Source organism: Amia ocellicauda, chromosome 20 (assembly GCF_036373705.1).
Source record: "Amia ocellicauda isolate fAmiCal2 chromosome 20, fAmiCal2.hap1, whole genome shotgun sequence".
In the NCBI taxonomy this organism is placed as follows: domain Eukaryota; kingdom Metazoa; phylum Chordata; class Actinopteri; order Amiiformes; family Amiidae; genus Amia; species Amia ocellicauda.
The window spans coordinates 10,541,025-10,557,122 of NC_089869.1; the positions used below are offsets into that span (position 1 = coordinate 10,541,025).

At 46.7% G+C, this 16,098-nt stretch overlaps 1 protein-coding gene across 4 annotated transcripts in view; it reads left to right on the forward strand.

Moving 5' to 3' along the window:
• The window catches only part of LOC136715620 (leucine zipper putative tumor suppressor 2 homolog), a 75,676-nt gene extending 60,200 nt beyond the window's left edge, over window positions 1–15,476 (forward strand). For all 4 annotated transcript variants that reach the window (XM_066692908.1, XM_066692906.1, XM_066692905.1 and 1 more), the window contains 4 exons: window positions 8,017–8,523; window positions 9,289–9,879; window positions 10,491–10,760; window positions 11,660–15,476. In XM_066692908.1, the coding sequence (XP_066549005.1) occupies window positions 8,047–8,523; window positions 9,289–9,879; window positions 10,491–10,760; window positions 11,660–12,388 (2,067 nt within the window). In that variant the 5' untranslated portion in view covers window positions 8,017–8,046 and the 3' untranslated portion in view covers window positions 12,389–15,476. The remainder of the gene's footprint in view (window positions 1–8,016; window positions 8,524–9,288; window positions 9,880–10,490; window positions 10,761–11,659) is intronic.
• The last annotated feature ends 622 nt before the right edge of the window (window positions 15,477–16,098 follow it).

Genomic DNA, 16,098 nt, shown 5'->3' on the forward strand with positions numbered 1-16,098 from the left:
TTATCACAAATTGTGCCACCCGAGAATGGTGTGAATGCTGCTGCACAGACATTGTGCCTCTGTAGTTAAAGCTGACTCTACCATCCTGTTTTTAAACCTGGTTAATGATGTGAATTTCTATGTGGTGGCCGTGCTGTACTGCTTGTAGAACAGACACTGGTATGGGCATGACACAAAGCCTGGCACAAAACCGAGCACACCCTGACCCCAAACACTCGAGCAAAAAAGGTGAGGATAATCCCACTGGTCAATTGAAGACAGGGCTCTTTTTTACGAATACGGTGTGCCACTTTCACTTGACAGACAGGTGATCTCATAGTGCTGTCTCTACTGTAAAATGGGAGGGGATTTGCTTTACTTGTTTGTGTCCAAGTGTGGGAGTGAAAGAAAGCTTCAATTAAAAAAAAAATTGTGTTGAACTTTTTGTTTACATGCGGGGAATGTGTGCGAACCCGTATAGGACTGTATTCTTCATACTGGCACCAGCATATAGAAGGGGGATTGTAGGAAAAGTTGGCTGCTTCATTACCTGTCAACACCGGCACACACTTGAACTATCCACAGGTTTCTTTTGAGTCAATTTCTTTCTCAATGTTACATAATTGTAAAAGAAGTTGTTAACTTTCTTATGTTATTATGTGGTTTTATCATGGAAATTTTGGAAAAGGTGGAGGATCATGTGTGTGAACTGTGCTATCCCCCTCACAGATCTTTAACACCCATCTCAGCTCGGTGGGACACTCACTGTTGCGCTTTCCCTATCTCCGTGTGACCACCCAGTAGGAAGATAAAATTTTGTGGCAATAGGGGATGTTGGAGGGGGGCGAGTCCTACAGGATTAGGCAGGAATGTGAAGCCACAAAAGATGGTGGTTGATGCGGGGCTCTGCGTTCTCTTCGATGGGGCTTGATTGAATAACATTGCAGCCGTGTGATTCTAATACAAACTGTGCATCGGCATGAAGTGCATAGCTATGCTGTCCACACACACACAGACACACACACACACACACACACACACACACACGCACACACACAGATGTCCTGCAGTTCAAGTCCCATTCTGTGCTGATCCCATTTCACGGAGATGATCCTGTAACACACAAACAATTCACCCCCTCGGCCCCCTCTTTAAGCAGGATAAGAGAAGCAAGTTTGGGTAATTGGTGGGGAACGGGAGGAGGATATAGGGATGAAAAAAGTAAGTGGTGGAAAAAGAAAAGCACCAGGAGTGGAGATGGGCAACTGGTCATAGGAAGCCGCAACAACTCAAGAGGTATTGGGTAATCACTGTTCCCAGTTCTAGTGCCGAAATAACTTATTTAAGTTATTTAGTGTATGGATTGAATTGTTGGAGTGTGCCCTATACTGGGGATATCTCCGCAGTGTGTATATTGGCAGCCCTGCCTTACTGAAGATAGCAGCTTCTACAGACATGATAAGAGCGGTTACAAAGCACCAAGCACATAAGGGAGCAGACACAAACACATACGTCTGGTGGCTCGGAGCCTGTGTGTCCTGCAAGGTCTGGTGCAAAAAATCTGATGGTACCAATGCAAAGAAGACCTAGTGAATACCAACGTTGAGTATATTGAACAACCCACCCTCCCTCTCTCCCCTCTCCTTTACCCACACTGTGTAAGCCTGCCAGCTTCCCCTTTACATTATTAATGGGGACTGGGGCAATCGGCGAGTCTTAATCCCATCACTCTTTTCTCCTGTCTCCCATTTATCAACCCGAGAACCAGTCCTCCTCACCACCACAGGCTTGGGTCTGTGTGTGTGTATTTGTGCAGGTCTATGTATGCTTATATATATATATATATATATATATATATATATATGTGTGTGTGTGTATGTGTGTGTGGGGGGGGGGGCAGTGCTTGTGTATAATAGTGTAGAAAAGAGAAGGTTGTCCAGTTTAACCTCAGATTTGCATGCATTCCTCGAGAGGGGGCAGCCCGGCGGAACAAAGCATCTCTCTCCACCCCCTCCCTGGTTTCTGCCAGTCAAGCCCCACTCCCTCGCTGCCCAGGGCTCAAATAAGGGGAAATCACAACAAAAGACCTTGTCCCGGGCCTTGTTTGGGGACTGGGCCCTTGTCACCGGAGCTGTTGTCTATTTTGGGGTGGGGGGAGCCAATCGATCACAGTGACCTGTGCCCCGGCCCCCTGTTAAAAAGGATTCGCCAGAGTTTGAGATGAAAACACAGTGGACACGAACGCATCCCCGTCTACATCCGCTTCCTTTGTGTCCACTGTGCAGGGCCTGGGGCAGACCAGCACGGAGAATTCATTATTCTAGGACATGAGGGAATATTGTTTTTGGCAGGGTGAAATTGCAGTTAATTGCAGTGTGTTAGTGTTCAAAGACAGCAGGGCCTTGCGTGCGTGACTGTGAGTGTGTGTCTGTCCTGTGGCTAGGTGACAACGTGAAGCATATCAGGTTTGCAGTGAGTTTAGAAATCTAGTGAATGGTGAAAACACCTTTGATCAGTCCGCACTATAGCGTCCCCTCACTAATCCCAGATGACAGCCTCCCAGGTTTAGTTACTGTGGGCCACAGAGTCAAATCAATCAACTGTATACTATTTTTAAGCTGTGGTGTGTGTTCGTACGGACTAGTAGATCTAGCACTAGGAATAATAAAGCGGTGGTCTAGTATAAGGATCGACTTTAAACTGTGCTCCTGTCTCGTAAAGGTGTGTAATGAACCTGCAATGCTATCTAACATGAATTGAGATGCAATGACTCTAATCCATGAGAAATAATATTTAAGTGACCTGTGTATCTTTGACATCTATTGTTTTTATTTGCTGTGTATCCTGGTACTATTGGCCAATGAAGGCTTGTTACTGGATTCTTCAGAATTCTTCTTTCACCACAGGGAATTCTAAACAAACTACAGAAAGTAGCAAGGACTGAATGGACTATTTTTAGCTTGATAGAGAAGTGCAGGATTTGTGAACTTTCCCATTTAAAGACTAGTAGATCTAGCACTAGGAATAATGAAGCGGTGGTCTAGTATAAGGATCGACTTTAAACTGTGCTCCTGTCTCGTAAAGGTGTGTAATGAACCGGGTTATTCCAAGACAGATTAAAGCTTTTAGGAATCCTGTACTGAAAGCATGGCCTAAAGGTGCTGCAGTGACCCAATCCAAAAAAGTCCATTCCATTTAGTGTGGATCTGGGTATTAAGAATACAAAACAAATGCTAGTAATCAATCTCATTGAATACAGGAAAAGTTTATTTGAATATTTCATAATAACACTGAAAATAAATGTTTCTAATACATGCTTTGTTGTTCATTGAAGTCCATGGATGTTGGGCATTTGCCATTGATTGTTTATTGGAATTCCTGTTTGTTTCATAACCTAGTTACTTTATTAAAAACTGAAATGATTCATTACAGATGTGTAATACGCACAAGATACAATAAATAATCCAGTATTTATTTGACTGTTTTTCTTGTTAAGTAATACAACATCAAATTGATGTTAAGAATGCAGTCTTAATTGCCGATGGCATTTTGGGATATTCAGATGATATTGATGATAGCCGTGATAATCTGTACCCGATCATTGATCACTCAAAATGTAGGCCTAAATCTCCTCCATCCCTTTTAACCATAACTGGTTCACAAATACCATCCACTCTTTTTATTTGTGTATCTGGTGTTGTAGGGCAGTTTCACACAACTGACCTCCACATTTCCAAGCCCGTCTGTCTCACTGGGAGCTGGTTGTGGATTTAGTATTGTCCACACTGAGGAACGCCACAAACTCTGCTGTGGCCTGTCTGTCCTGTAGAGCCACAGTGAAAGAGATTTTAAAGCAGAGTGATATTTTTCTCCCTGTAGTGAGACTTCTCAAAATGTGCATCTCCAGACACTTGGATTCATAATTTAAAATTGTGCATCAGGAGGCACCATGTTACAGAAACAACAAAAGGGATTGGATTACAAATGAGGGAAATCGTGAACTTGATATTGATCCTTGAAATCGTCCTCTTGCACCTGCATATCACCTCCATGCGGCCAGAGAAAGGAAAAGCACAATATTGACTATGCAAATGGTAGTTAGAGTGAAGGATTCCCAAAATGGTTGAGAGTGGTTCCGTGGTGCAGTTTGGGTTGCAATGCTCGCTCTGCAGAGTCTGGAGTTTCCACCGGTCTGGAGGAACTTAATTCCACAAAAGATCGGCACCACCAGGGTAATCCTGTCAGGCATCACTGTGGCTTCTAACATGCTTACCGTCAATGGGATTGCTCCATTCATCCAGCCTCTCAGACTGGATGTAATGGAAAATGCCTGCAGATTATCATCTTCCTTACTGAGATCAAAACGTCGATGCAAAAAAGAAAGCAATCTGACGCACTTAAAGTAAAAATAAATACAATTAAAGTAAAAATCTTGGCACTATTATCAACTGATCTTAAGAGCAAAGAAAGATTCCAGAGAAGCATATTTTCCCCCTATTGCTCATGCTAGCTTTGTAGTGAATCAAGCCTAGGTTTTCATCCAGTTGTCTCTTTAAGAGACAGAGAGCCAACTTCATCTTCATGCCTGTGGTAGCTCGTTCCAGACCTCCACAACTCTGTGTGTAAAGAAGTTTCCACATTTCAGTATCAAAAGAGATTCCTCTAAACTTGCCTAAACTTGTAAAGTTTTTCTACGGTATTGGTTTCATTCTGGAGGTGAATTAATCCTTGAGTTTGACTGTGCATCCCTTCAGGATTTCAAATACCTGAATCAAGTCACCTGTGATCAAGACTAAAGGGGCTCGGTGCCTTTTATACTGCCCGTGGAAAACAATCCTTTGAAACCAGAGCAGCTGGTTTGTGATAGCATTAGTGTTCTTCAGAAGTGGATTTGGCTTGGTTTGTGCTCCGGCATAATGTAATAAAACTGAACCAGCTCGAAATTGTGCAGCACTGGTGCTTTTTCAAGTAACTTGGCTGACACTGAGATTGGCGAGGGGGGTCAGTTTGCTTTTGAGTTTTGATGGAGGAAACACATCAGAGCCAAATTAGCTGTTAAGATTTGTAGCTCTTGAGTAGCAGCATCAAAAAGGGCAGGCCTGGGAGTCAGGGAGGGGGTCAGGAGAGCACTTGAACTCAGGGGTCGTGGGGGCACAGAGGTCAGATCCAATCCACCGGACTCCCTAATCGCATTATCCCGGCCTTAGAGCCATGGGCATGGCCAGAGACTTCCAGAGACAGGCATGTCTTCAAACATGAAGAAATTGGAGGGGGGGGTGGTGCAGGAAAAGGGGTGAAGTGATCCAGAATGATCAAGCCCTGGGAAAGAGGTTTGACCAAGCTGGCAATCCCCCCAAAAAACAAAAAATACCCCTACAGAAGCTTTTTAGATCTTCGTGTGGATCAGATCTGGCCTTCAGAGCTCTGACAGGGGTCGTTCATCACTGTGTCAGCGAGTGCTGCGCTGGTGCAGGCTTCTCACTTCATAGTGCGAGCTTCCAGTGGGGGAAAGCCCTTTACTGGCATAAGAAAGACATTACGATTGGTATAATGGATTAAAATGACGGGGCATGTGCACACAATCGCTGCAATATTCTACTCACTGTGCAAACTGCTGCTGATCTATCACATAGACCTAGTATCTGTAGTAAAGATGGATACCCAGGATTCTGCTAACCTGGAACAACATTTGTAAAGAGTACTGTAATCTAAATCAGCATAGTTAAAGTATAGCTCCTTCTGTAATTTAGGACAGTAGTGTTGACTGTGAGTATAGGTTTTTACTGTAGAATTTTTAGTCCTAACGGGTCCAATATAGGTTATGCATAACAATTTGTGCTTAGTGAGGTTTTGAAATGAATGTTTGTTTTTTCTGTGCTTTTTTACCTCCTATATTTGCAGAAACAATAGTTTTAGTGTAAGATTTTGTTTCCTGGGTTAATTCAAACTATCATACTCTCCCACACTGTGGACATCATGGGACCAAATTAGGTCTAATGGCAGACTTCAAATGGGGAGAATGTGGGGTTGGGGGTGGGATCAACTTAAGGAACACAGAAAAGTGTCTATAGTGGCTACCTCCAGAATTGTTGTCTTTATAATAATTATAACCGTTAACTTGTAGTGGATGGAGCATGTTTTGAAAATGGGTGGATGCTAATCATTCTGAACGCAGGGCCCTATTTATCTATAACACCCTGCTAAACTAGGTCATGATTGCCTGACACATCATAGACATTATATAGATACATGCATCCCATACAACACTCAACAAGATTGATATTTCTGCGTAAAGAATATACATATCAAGATGCATACACAGAAACAGGCAGAAAAAGTGTCTAAAAAGCAAAATACTTGAATGAGAGGGAGAATCGGGACACACAGAAGAGAAACAGCAGTACAGACACACACACACACACACACACCTTTCTCAAAACATGGTCACCTTTGACCTCTGCCAGTATAGGAGCTGATGGGATGTGGGAGGGCAGGGCCATTGTTGGGAACATAATGGGAGTGCTAGCCCGCAGTGGTCAAGAGCTGCTGCGATTGCCGGGATGAAAGGAGACTTTTGTTGCGGCCCTCTTCCCCGCTACACTGGAGCTGCACTCGGGGAGCTGCGAGCAAAACGCTGCGCTTGAGTGCGCGCTTCGTGTCCCCCTGACGCATTGTGCATGGCTGCCTTCAAACTGTACGCACTCAGCACTTTCTCAGAATATAATCCATCTCAGCCTGTGTCTGAGGATGGACTACTTTTCAATAATGAAATCTATTTAGATGTGCGCAAGCACCCATTCCCTGGATTAGACATCACCGGTCAATAATGTCAACCAGTTGAGTTCCATCATATAAAGAGTTGCTTAGACACGAGAGAATCTGAATTGGACACCGAGTACCAAACAGAACAGCCCCCAATACTACACAGTCTAGTACACTGCGGCCTTGTACATCCCTCGGCACTGATTTGATGTGCTTCTCACATGGCCTTGGAGTTATATTGATCTTAAAAGTCCTGCCTGAGAAAGGCTGCTCCTTAACTCTTTCATGTGTTTTTAATCTCAAAGGTCCAGCTGATTACTGTCATTTCATCCAGGAGTCTCTCTCTCTCTGTGTGCTGAGGCAGAATATCTCCAGATTAGACAGACACTGGTTTCCTCTCTGCTGCCCTTCCCTTGGCTGTTATACTGGCAGCACTGGACTACATGTTATTTCAGAAAACATCTGTTTTCTTTGGCCCGGGGGGAAACTGTGTTCTTTGACTGCTCTGTTGTAAGCAGGAATTTGCCTTCATGTGCAGTTGTCTCTTTAAAAATGATTAGAAGCCATGAATTGGTAGCAGTGGGACAGCCATTCGAATCTCAGTTTGCTGTGTGCGTTTACCCATTTTGCTAACCAGTTTCAGGTAGTATCTACAGAAAACCATTGTGTGATGTATTTTGTCATATTCCTGTTCTAAGGTGAAAGGCAATGTGATTCATGATGCTGCTTATTAATATGGACTTGACACAATGCCGAGCACACCAGGATTACACGCAGCACAGTGGATGGCAATGGTAAATCGTGTTTATCCCATTGCAGCAGGGTGTTCTGTAGCTCTTTACTGTAGATTCTGTCTGGCTATTTGGTTGGAACAGCTGTTTTTCCCCTGCTAAGAACAGGGGAAAAGACCCTCTTGTGTATCTTGCGCGTTGTGCTTGCTAGTTGGTAATCGATCCACAACAGTCATCCTGGCATTTCTTAAAGGACCCCAGAGAACTGGATTTGGATTTGATTTCACTGGTGACCTGTACAAGATCCAGCTTGTGGTCTCACCTGTGTGATGTCATACTGACCAAATGTCAATAGTAATCAGTGTTTTCCTAATTTAATTGTCTTGTCTTTTATAATCTCTCTTTACTTGTTATACCCCTTGGTTTGGAATTGCCAGTCTATGATCAGTTCAGTGCTGTAAATCCTGTACTACAACAAGGCACGTAGACAGATGTAGATCCCACAGCCCTTCCCCATTAACCTTGCCAGGTGCCTGTCTTGCAGAGTGTGTGGCTGCAGCAGGTTGTGACGGCCATGGCCCTGGTGCAGACTCTGCCCGTCCCCACTGATTGCCAGAGCTCCGGAATCGACGCGCCGCACCGTTCCCTCTCGCGCTCGCCATCCGCCCAGGGCGCCATGGGCTCGGTCAGCAGCCTGATCTCCGGCCGTCCCTACCAGGAGCGCCACTGCCGGGCAGCAGACCCCACCACCAAGGGCCGCAAGCCGGGCCCGGGCGGCTTCAGGCAGCAGGATGGACAGCCCCGCAGCGCCGGCTCTCAGGACCCCCTGGTCACCAACGCCAGCCAGCCCGCCCGGAAGTCCGCTTCCGGCTCGGGGAACTACGCTTACCTGAACGAGGAATTTGTTGGCGATTGGAATGACAACCACGTGGCTGTCGCTCCCAGCAGCCCCTGCAGCGACCCGGAGGAGGCTCGGGAGTGTCGGGGCCTTAACGGGAACATCGGGGGGCCGCCTCCCAAACTTGTCCCCGTGTCGGGCAAATTGGAGAAAGTAAGTCCCCTTCCCCCCGCCACCCCCTCGTCCACACTGCTCCATCACATGAACTGCGTGATCGATCAGATTAACAGTTTTATTAGGCCCATCCTTCATTCTGCAGGGGGATTTGAGCTCACATGAGGGGCTGCGGTCAATCAGCTGATGGTTGATGTGTTCTGCTACATCCATGTGACCCCTGGTTGCATGTTCTGGTCAATCAAGTTAAACACTGTCACCGACTGGCTACGCGTCTAGGGAATTAACTGTACAAAGAACTGAAAAATATCACTGAGACCCTCTATGAGGAGCGCTGTGTGTTCTCTAACCTTTAACTGAGCACCTATCCACAGAAGTCTGATGAGGATAAAACTGGGCTGGTGAACCCTGGTCCTACCGAGCTACAGTGACTTGTTATATATAAATAGTTAACTACTCAATTGATCCGATTATTGGCTTGTCACAATGACGATGTTATTGAGTGACTGAGGGTTCTGAGACCTGTAAAATCAGGAACAGGGCCACAGAAAAAGAAAGATGTAACAAACAGTATCATATGATGTTCCTTGTGAAAATGAATCTTATTTAAATCAGATGCCTAAAATAGATGAAAAGCAAAACAATAGGTGCCAGTCATACCTTTATCAATGTGCTTTAGTTTACGCTATACTGCCTCCAACACATCAGCAGGTCCTCCGCCCCCTAGATCAGCCCTCAATGTCAGGCCCAACTCTCTGATGGATGGTGCAGTAATCTCTGTCTCTGTCTCTGTCTTTCTTACAGAACATAGAAAAGACACTCATCCGGCCCACTGCCTTCAAGCCCGTGGTTCCCAAGAACCGCAACTCTGTGCAGTACCTCTCCCCGCGGCCAGGAGGCAGCCTGTCAGAGAGCCAGGGCAGCCTGAACCTGCTGCTGCCGGGGGCAGGGGTGGCTCCGGGGCCCGGGGGTGGGGCGGTCGGCAGCGACAAACGCAACTCTTACAGCGGGGGCCGGAACGGCGGGGGCAGCCAGTCGGGAACCCTGTCAGACTCTGGGCGCAACTCCCTCTCCAGCCTGCCCACCTACAGCAGCGCCACCTACAGCCTGGCCCACGGCGAGGCGCCCGGCGGACACCTGGAGCCCTCGAGGGTCGCCCCAGGCCACGGCCACTCCAACTCCGACAGTGGCCGCTCGTCCTCCAGCAAGAGCACGGGCTCCCTGAACGGGCGGGGGCAGCCCCTGTCCGACAGCGGCTCGTGCGGCCGCTCCCCCGCCCTGGCCGAGGGCGAGGAGGCGGTGATCCGGGAACTGGAGGACAAGCTGAGGGAGAGGGAGCTGGAGCTGCAGCAGCTCAGAGACAACCTGGATGAGAACGAGGCTGCCATCTGCCAGGTCAGCCCCGTGGGAGAGAGGGATGCACAGAGACACTCGGAGAGACAGGGACACAGCTTTTATTTTTGTACTTGAATACAACAGCAAAAACTTTTAATGTATACAGTCTGCAGTTTCATTATACCAGGTATTACTGCGTTAAAGGATTCAGAAAGAAGTGCTACAAATCTGAGAACTTTTGAGTAGTGCTGCCAGCCAAGTACTGAGCGCACACTGTGTAACTACTACAGAAATGCAGACTCCAGTACCACGTACACTGGCCCCAGGTGTTAAGACACCCAAACACACACACACACAAACACAATTCCTGCTGACCAAATATAGGCATTTATGTTTGATCCCTAAAGCAATTGACCATATCTTTTCAAACCTGATCGTCTTTACTTTGAGTGTAAAAGTCTAGATTGTATATAAAAAGCACTGTCTAAATCATTTCAAAAATAAATGATATGGGGTTCCCTGAATTACAAAGAAGAATCACTGAAGGACTGGAAAACGTGCTACGATGAAAAACACATCCTATAAAACAAGGCTCTGTAGTCCTGGCAAAATGGCGAAAAGGTGCAATTGGAAGGAGGCCAACAGTTGTCCCTCTCGCTCCGTGTGCGCAGGTGTACGAGGAGAAGCAGAAGCGCAGCGAGCTGGAGCTGGAGGAGCTGCGCCAGAGCTGCGCCGCCCGCCTGCGTCAGGCCTCCCAGAAGGCCCAGCGTGCCCAGCAGGTGCTGCAGCTGCAGGTGTTCCAGCTGCAGCAGGAGAAGAAGAAGCTGCAGGAGGACTTCGGCCAGCTGCTGCAGGAGAGGGAGCAGCTGGAGAAGAAGTGCGCCACCATCGAGCGTGAGCAGACGCAGCTGGGCCCGCGGCTGGAGGAGACCAAGTGGGAGGTACGTGGGGGGAGAGGGCGTGGGAGAGACCATTAGAGAGAGAGAGTTTGGAATTTGGAATTGCCAGTTGTTTTCTTTTCTACCCACCCAATATGGACATTGCAGTTGGTAATTAATTTGGCTACAACTCTCATTCTAACCCAGGAGAGATTTAGATACCACTAACACACATGGACACATCACACACAGCTCAAGATATTTTACAATCGATCAACATCCGTTTACAGGGTTAGTTCATGTCTTTGCAGTGGCTGTGATTGATGGCTGGTTTTTGAATTTAGTAAACACATTATTTTGCATAAGAGACCTTGACCTTGACCTTGAAGAAATTGGCCTTCTTTCAATTTGAGCATTACATTAATCTGGTCTACGCACCGTAGTATATTAAATATATCTAATCGTTTAAATCATCATTCCAAAAAAGACAAAGAAATCTGCATGGTGACCTGTAATCAGTCTTGTTCTTCAGACAGAATCAAAATGAACCAAGGGTTTTTGGAGTCCAAAAATTTGTTGTTAAATTAATGGTTAGCTAGACTTTAGGGACTCATGATTCCAAGGATTTTTTTCTATTTGATATTTGTTGTCCTTTTTGCTCCATGGCAACATCTACTCCCACCTTCAAAGTCAAAGTTCGGAGCTGCCAACTGGGCCAGAGACCACGGCAGTGTTGTTTACTGAAACGTGGTTTTGGGGAAATCAGCTGTAGTTGATTTGGAGATTAAAAAAAAAAAAACAGAATTGCAAAGGCTTGTTGTTCTCTGAATCTGGATTCCCTGTGTTGTCACTTTCAATAACAAGTATTAGATAGGAATGCTATCTGTCATAAGAGTGGTGGTCTGCGGTGAGGTCTGGGGGGTCTGTGTGGCGGGTGTTAAGTGTGCCTCTCCTCCCTGCAGGTGTGTCAGAAGTCGGGAGAGATCTCGTTGCTGAAGCAGCAGCTGAAGGAGCTGCAGGCGGATTTGGGCCAGAAGGCCAGTGAGCTGCTGTCCCTGAAGGCGCAGCTACGGGAGGCGCGGGGGGAGCTGCAGGCCAGCCAGGTCCACACGCAGGAGGTGAGTGCGGCCGCCCGCACCCGCACCCTGGAGCTGGAGGTGTGCGAGAACGAGCTGCAGCGGCGCAAGAGCGAGGCCGAGCTGCTGCGCGAGAAGGTGGGCTGGCTGGAGGAGGAGTCGGTCCGACTGCGTGAAGCCCTGAGCGTTCCCTCGGGCAACATGCACGCCGGGGGGCCGTGTCTGGGACTGGGGCGGGGCTACGAGGAGGAGCATCAGCTGCTGGCGTACGAGAGCGACGAGGCCAAGGCCCAGCGGCAGAGCACCGACGCGCTGCACTCGCTCAGACAGCAGGTGGAGCGGCTGCGGGCCGAGCTCATGTACGAACGCCGGCGCAGCGAGGACCAGCTGGAGGCCTTCGAGGACGAGCGGCGCGTGTGGCACGAGGAGAAGGAGAAGGTGATCCGCTACCAGAAGCAGCTGCAGCAGAACTACATCCAGATGTACCGTCGCAACCGGGAGCTGGAGCGGGTCATGAGGGAGCTCAGCCTGGAGCTGGAGACGCGCGAGCTGGAGGAGTTCGAGGTGCGTGGCTCGGAGATCCACTTCGAGGAGATCACCGCCACCGAGATCTAGACGGGCGCCCTGCACACTCAGCCCTGTGGTCTTAACATGGAGAGGAAAACACAAAAGGGATCCACATGCTTCTGATCGGAATCTGGACGGACACAGCGTGAATAAAGGAAAACAGCCGCTAGCCAACACTCTTCTGCCCCCCTCCACCTCTCTCTTGCACTCTCCTGCAGCATGCAATACACAAGCATTTGTAAGCAGAAGAATCTAATAAAAGGAGATGGTTGTGCATTCAGGGATAGGAATCGGAATACCGGTTCATTTTCGCAGGCCCAGAAAATCCAATGTTTGCTCCCCGCCCTCCTCCTCTCGCTCTCCCGGTTCTGTGCAATCGACTCACTGCACTCGGACACGAGTACACATATCGCCTGGCTCTTCATTGATCCAGAATGAAGTTATGACCGCTGTGATCTGGGAGATGGAGACTGATGGCAGCTGACAGACAGATGAGTCAGCACTCAGCACTCTGCCTCTCAGTGGAGGGGAGGGAGTGCAGGACCGGGCCTGAATCAGTGCTGCTGAGCTCCAGGGTTTGATCTGCCACTCTCTGGTTACCTCTCACTAATCTGAAATATTCAAAACGTGATGCACAGCACAGATAAGATGCACGTGACACCAAACACGTAAGCCAACAGACACCAACACAACAATGCCCCCACCACTTGATTACAGCAGACTCCGAATGTGTGTTTTGTATGTAGTTACAATCCACACACTGCTGCTAAATGGGATCCACCAATGTGTAGTTTGAAATGACCCCAGGTCTTGGTAATACAACAATCCCACTTTAACAAGCTTCTTACATAATCGATTCTGATACCATGAACACATGCTAATTGATTACTGGCACAATCGATAGTGGCAGCGCACTGTGATTTCCAATAAGGTATAAAGGATCACATTCCTCTGTGTAATAATAATCTAATGAGAGAGAGCCCTGCTGGTCTGTGAGCGGATCAGTATTGCAGGCCCGTCGGAGGCATCGATTTGGAGACTTTGGGTTTATGTTACCACCTAACGCCAGGCAGAATTTAATGTAGGCCTCTCAGTGTTCTGCGTCTGCAAATCACAGCCTTACCCGATTCATTCAGACATGCTTGCTCTAAAGATTGATTGTTAGCATCTATTCTACACTTATCATATATACAAATTCACGAAAGCTTACCGTGGTTGAATGGGAACAAAGGTTGAGGCTGAGCTGCGACCCCTGAAAGTCTTTAACATCTCCTGTGAATCTAGTGCAGAAAGAGGTACGTGTTAACCGTTGCTCCATCCGGCCTGTGCCAGTGAATTGTAGAACCTCCCACCCAACACAGATGGGCCAAACTCCCAACTTTCCCCCACCCCTTAGTTCTGAGTTAGGCAGGTACTGTAGGAGAGATGGGCCTAACTGAGTAATGACGGAAGTGAGAACCTTCCCCCGGAAAATGGACTGACCGTGACTCCTGCCCTCTGATCTTTCTGCTGTCTTTGGCTGTGGAGACCAAAAAGTGGAAGCGACCTCAGAGTGGTTATCTGCGTGTTTTGCTGCATCCCGTACGATAGCCCTGGCTCCAATCCAACTTTGCAAAAGAAAATACTTTATTTTTGCTGAGAAATCCTATTCAAGAAAAATACAAAATATATATATATACGTATATAAATATATATTTTTATAGCAGCTCTTGCTATTTTGTGGAAACTCTAGGACACGTTTAACAGAAGCGAAGACATACCCAATCTCTGTACCTGGTCCACATCGGCCCTTCCATGGAACATGTCCAAGTGGTGCTGATGTAACTGTGATACAGAGTTGGTGTTGTGCTGACAGTCACTTACACACAGACACATGGAGAGCGCTGTTGAAGGCAGAAACCTTTTATACAGAAGCATATTTGGTAGCACGTCCACAGTTTTCCCTGGGCTCTTCCCAGCATTACTTGCTATTCAGTGTGGCGTACATATCCCTGCCTTCCCATAGTCCACTCTTGCTGTAGCCCTGAAGTGGAATATGTCAAGTCATATCACATCTGCTGGGCACGTGACACTGCCCAGGAGGGGCACGCTAATAGCGTGTGACCTCACAGGGCAGAGACTGTGCTCTGATTTTAGGACCGAACAGATGACGGGTTACATGCAACAGAAGGGAAGGGGGAATCGCCAGCACAATCCACGCCTGTGTTGAGAAATTTAAATGTGAAAGAGAGAGATCCTTGAGGGGAAAATATCATGGTACCTCCAAGTATTTTCTGTCTAAGTTACCATTGTTAATGAGACCTAAATACAAACAAACACCCCACTGAGCAAATTGTCACATGGATTAAGTCAGTGGCATCCAGCACTGGTCCTGGGGAGCCAAAGTGTCTTGTGGGTTTAGTTTTCTTTAACAACTTAATTGACTCAATTTGGGCCTGGATTCATCACTAAATAGACTGAATTCATAGCAACTGTAACAGAGAGATCAATAAAACCTGCAGGTTGTGGCTCTCCAGGAACAGGGTTGATCACAACTGGATTAAGTAGTTGAAAACAAAAGTCTGGACACTAAGGGCCGTTTCCACAGACCCAGATTAGCACCAGTCTTGGAGTACTGGTCCTAATCAAGGTCTGTGAAACCAGCTGTAACACACTTTTGTCCCTGAAGGAGTGAACTATGAAAGCCCTGGTTTACACTGTGTTTTTTGTGGACACAGAAGAACAAAAGCCATTATTCTGCCAAAGGGAATTCCTTGCCTCTGTAAGCACATTGTTCACCCGTCTCACTGTTCCTCTCCTTGCTCCTCTACCTGACCCACACTGTACATTTAGTACTAAAATCCTCTGTGTAAATATTCCTAACAGTGAACGACATAGTGAAATACTCTATATCTTGCAGACGCACTATATCGATTTAAACATTAGCCACTGTGAATAGACCAAAGCCAAGTAACACTGCTGTTCTTATCTTTTTCTTTTTTCCTTGTGCTGTATGTGTGAATTAGTGATCGTTTTCTGTTTTTTTTTAATACACAGTATGTAGTCATTAATGTATATTTTTCATGCTGTACATTTTTTTTTTCTGTACAAAAATTACTGTTTTTAATAAAAATAAAAAGTTTCAGTTCATTTTAAACACTTGTATGTGTGTATATTTGGGCTGTATGGGGAGGTGAATGTATATTACGGGTTCTAGAGACCTCCGATCCAGGTACATTACTGGGAAATGTGATCCTGGGGGGTTTAAATGTATTCGGGGTCATCTCGAAAGTACTGAACACCTGCTTTATTGAGCTGAATTAAAGGTCTCCAAATTCTTATAATTCGGAAATGTGTGCTATAAAACCCTATGGATTGAACCCATAGTTGTAGGCCTCTGTTATGTTACTCTGTGCAGTACAATCATTTAAGTGTTTGGAGGCTTTCTGGGATGGGGAACAGGACGACACTGACTGGTGTGACATTTAAAATGTTGATTGGGAAAAACATACCAAGCTCACACACCTGGCGAAAGAAGGAGGTCGTGCGTCACACAATCAGGGTTTTTCACACAGATTTATATTGCTTGCTGCACCTTCGGAAACCAAGCCAACATACAAAACAGGTCAGTCATTATTTCTAAAAGTAAATTAAGTTACTTCAACATTTCTTATAATAATTCCCCTCAGGTTTTGTAAAAATGCAGCGGGGAGAGAGCCTGGGCAAGGACCTGTGAGTCTAGGCCTTAGTTTGTACATCTGACATGGACGTCACTCTAC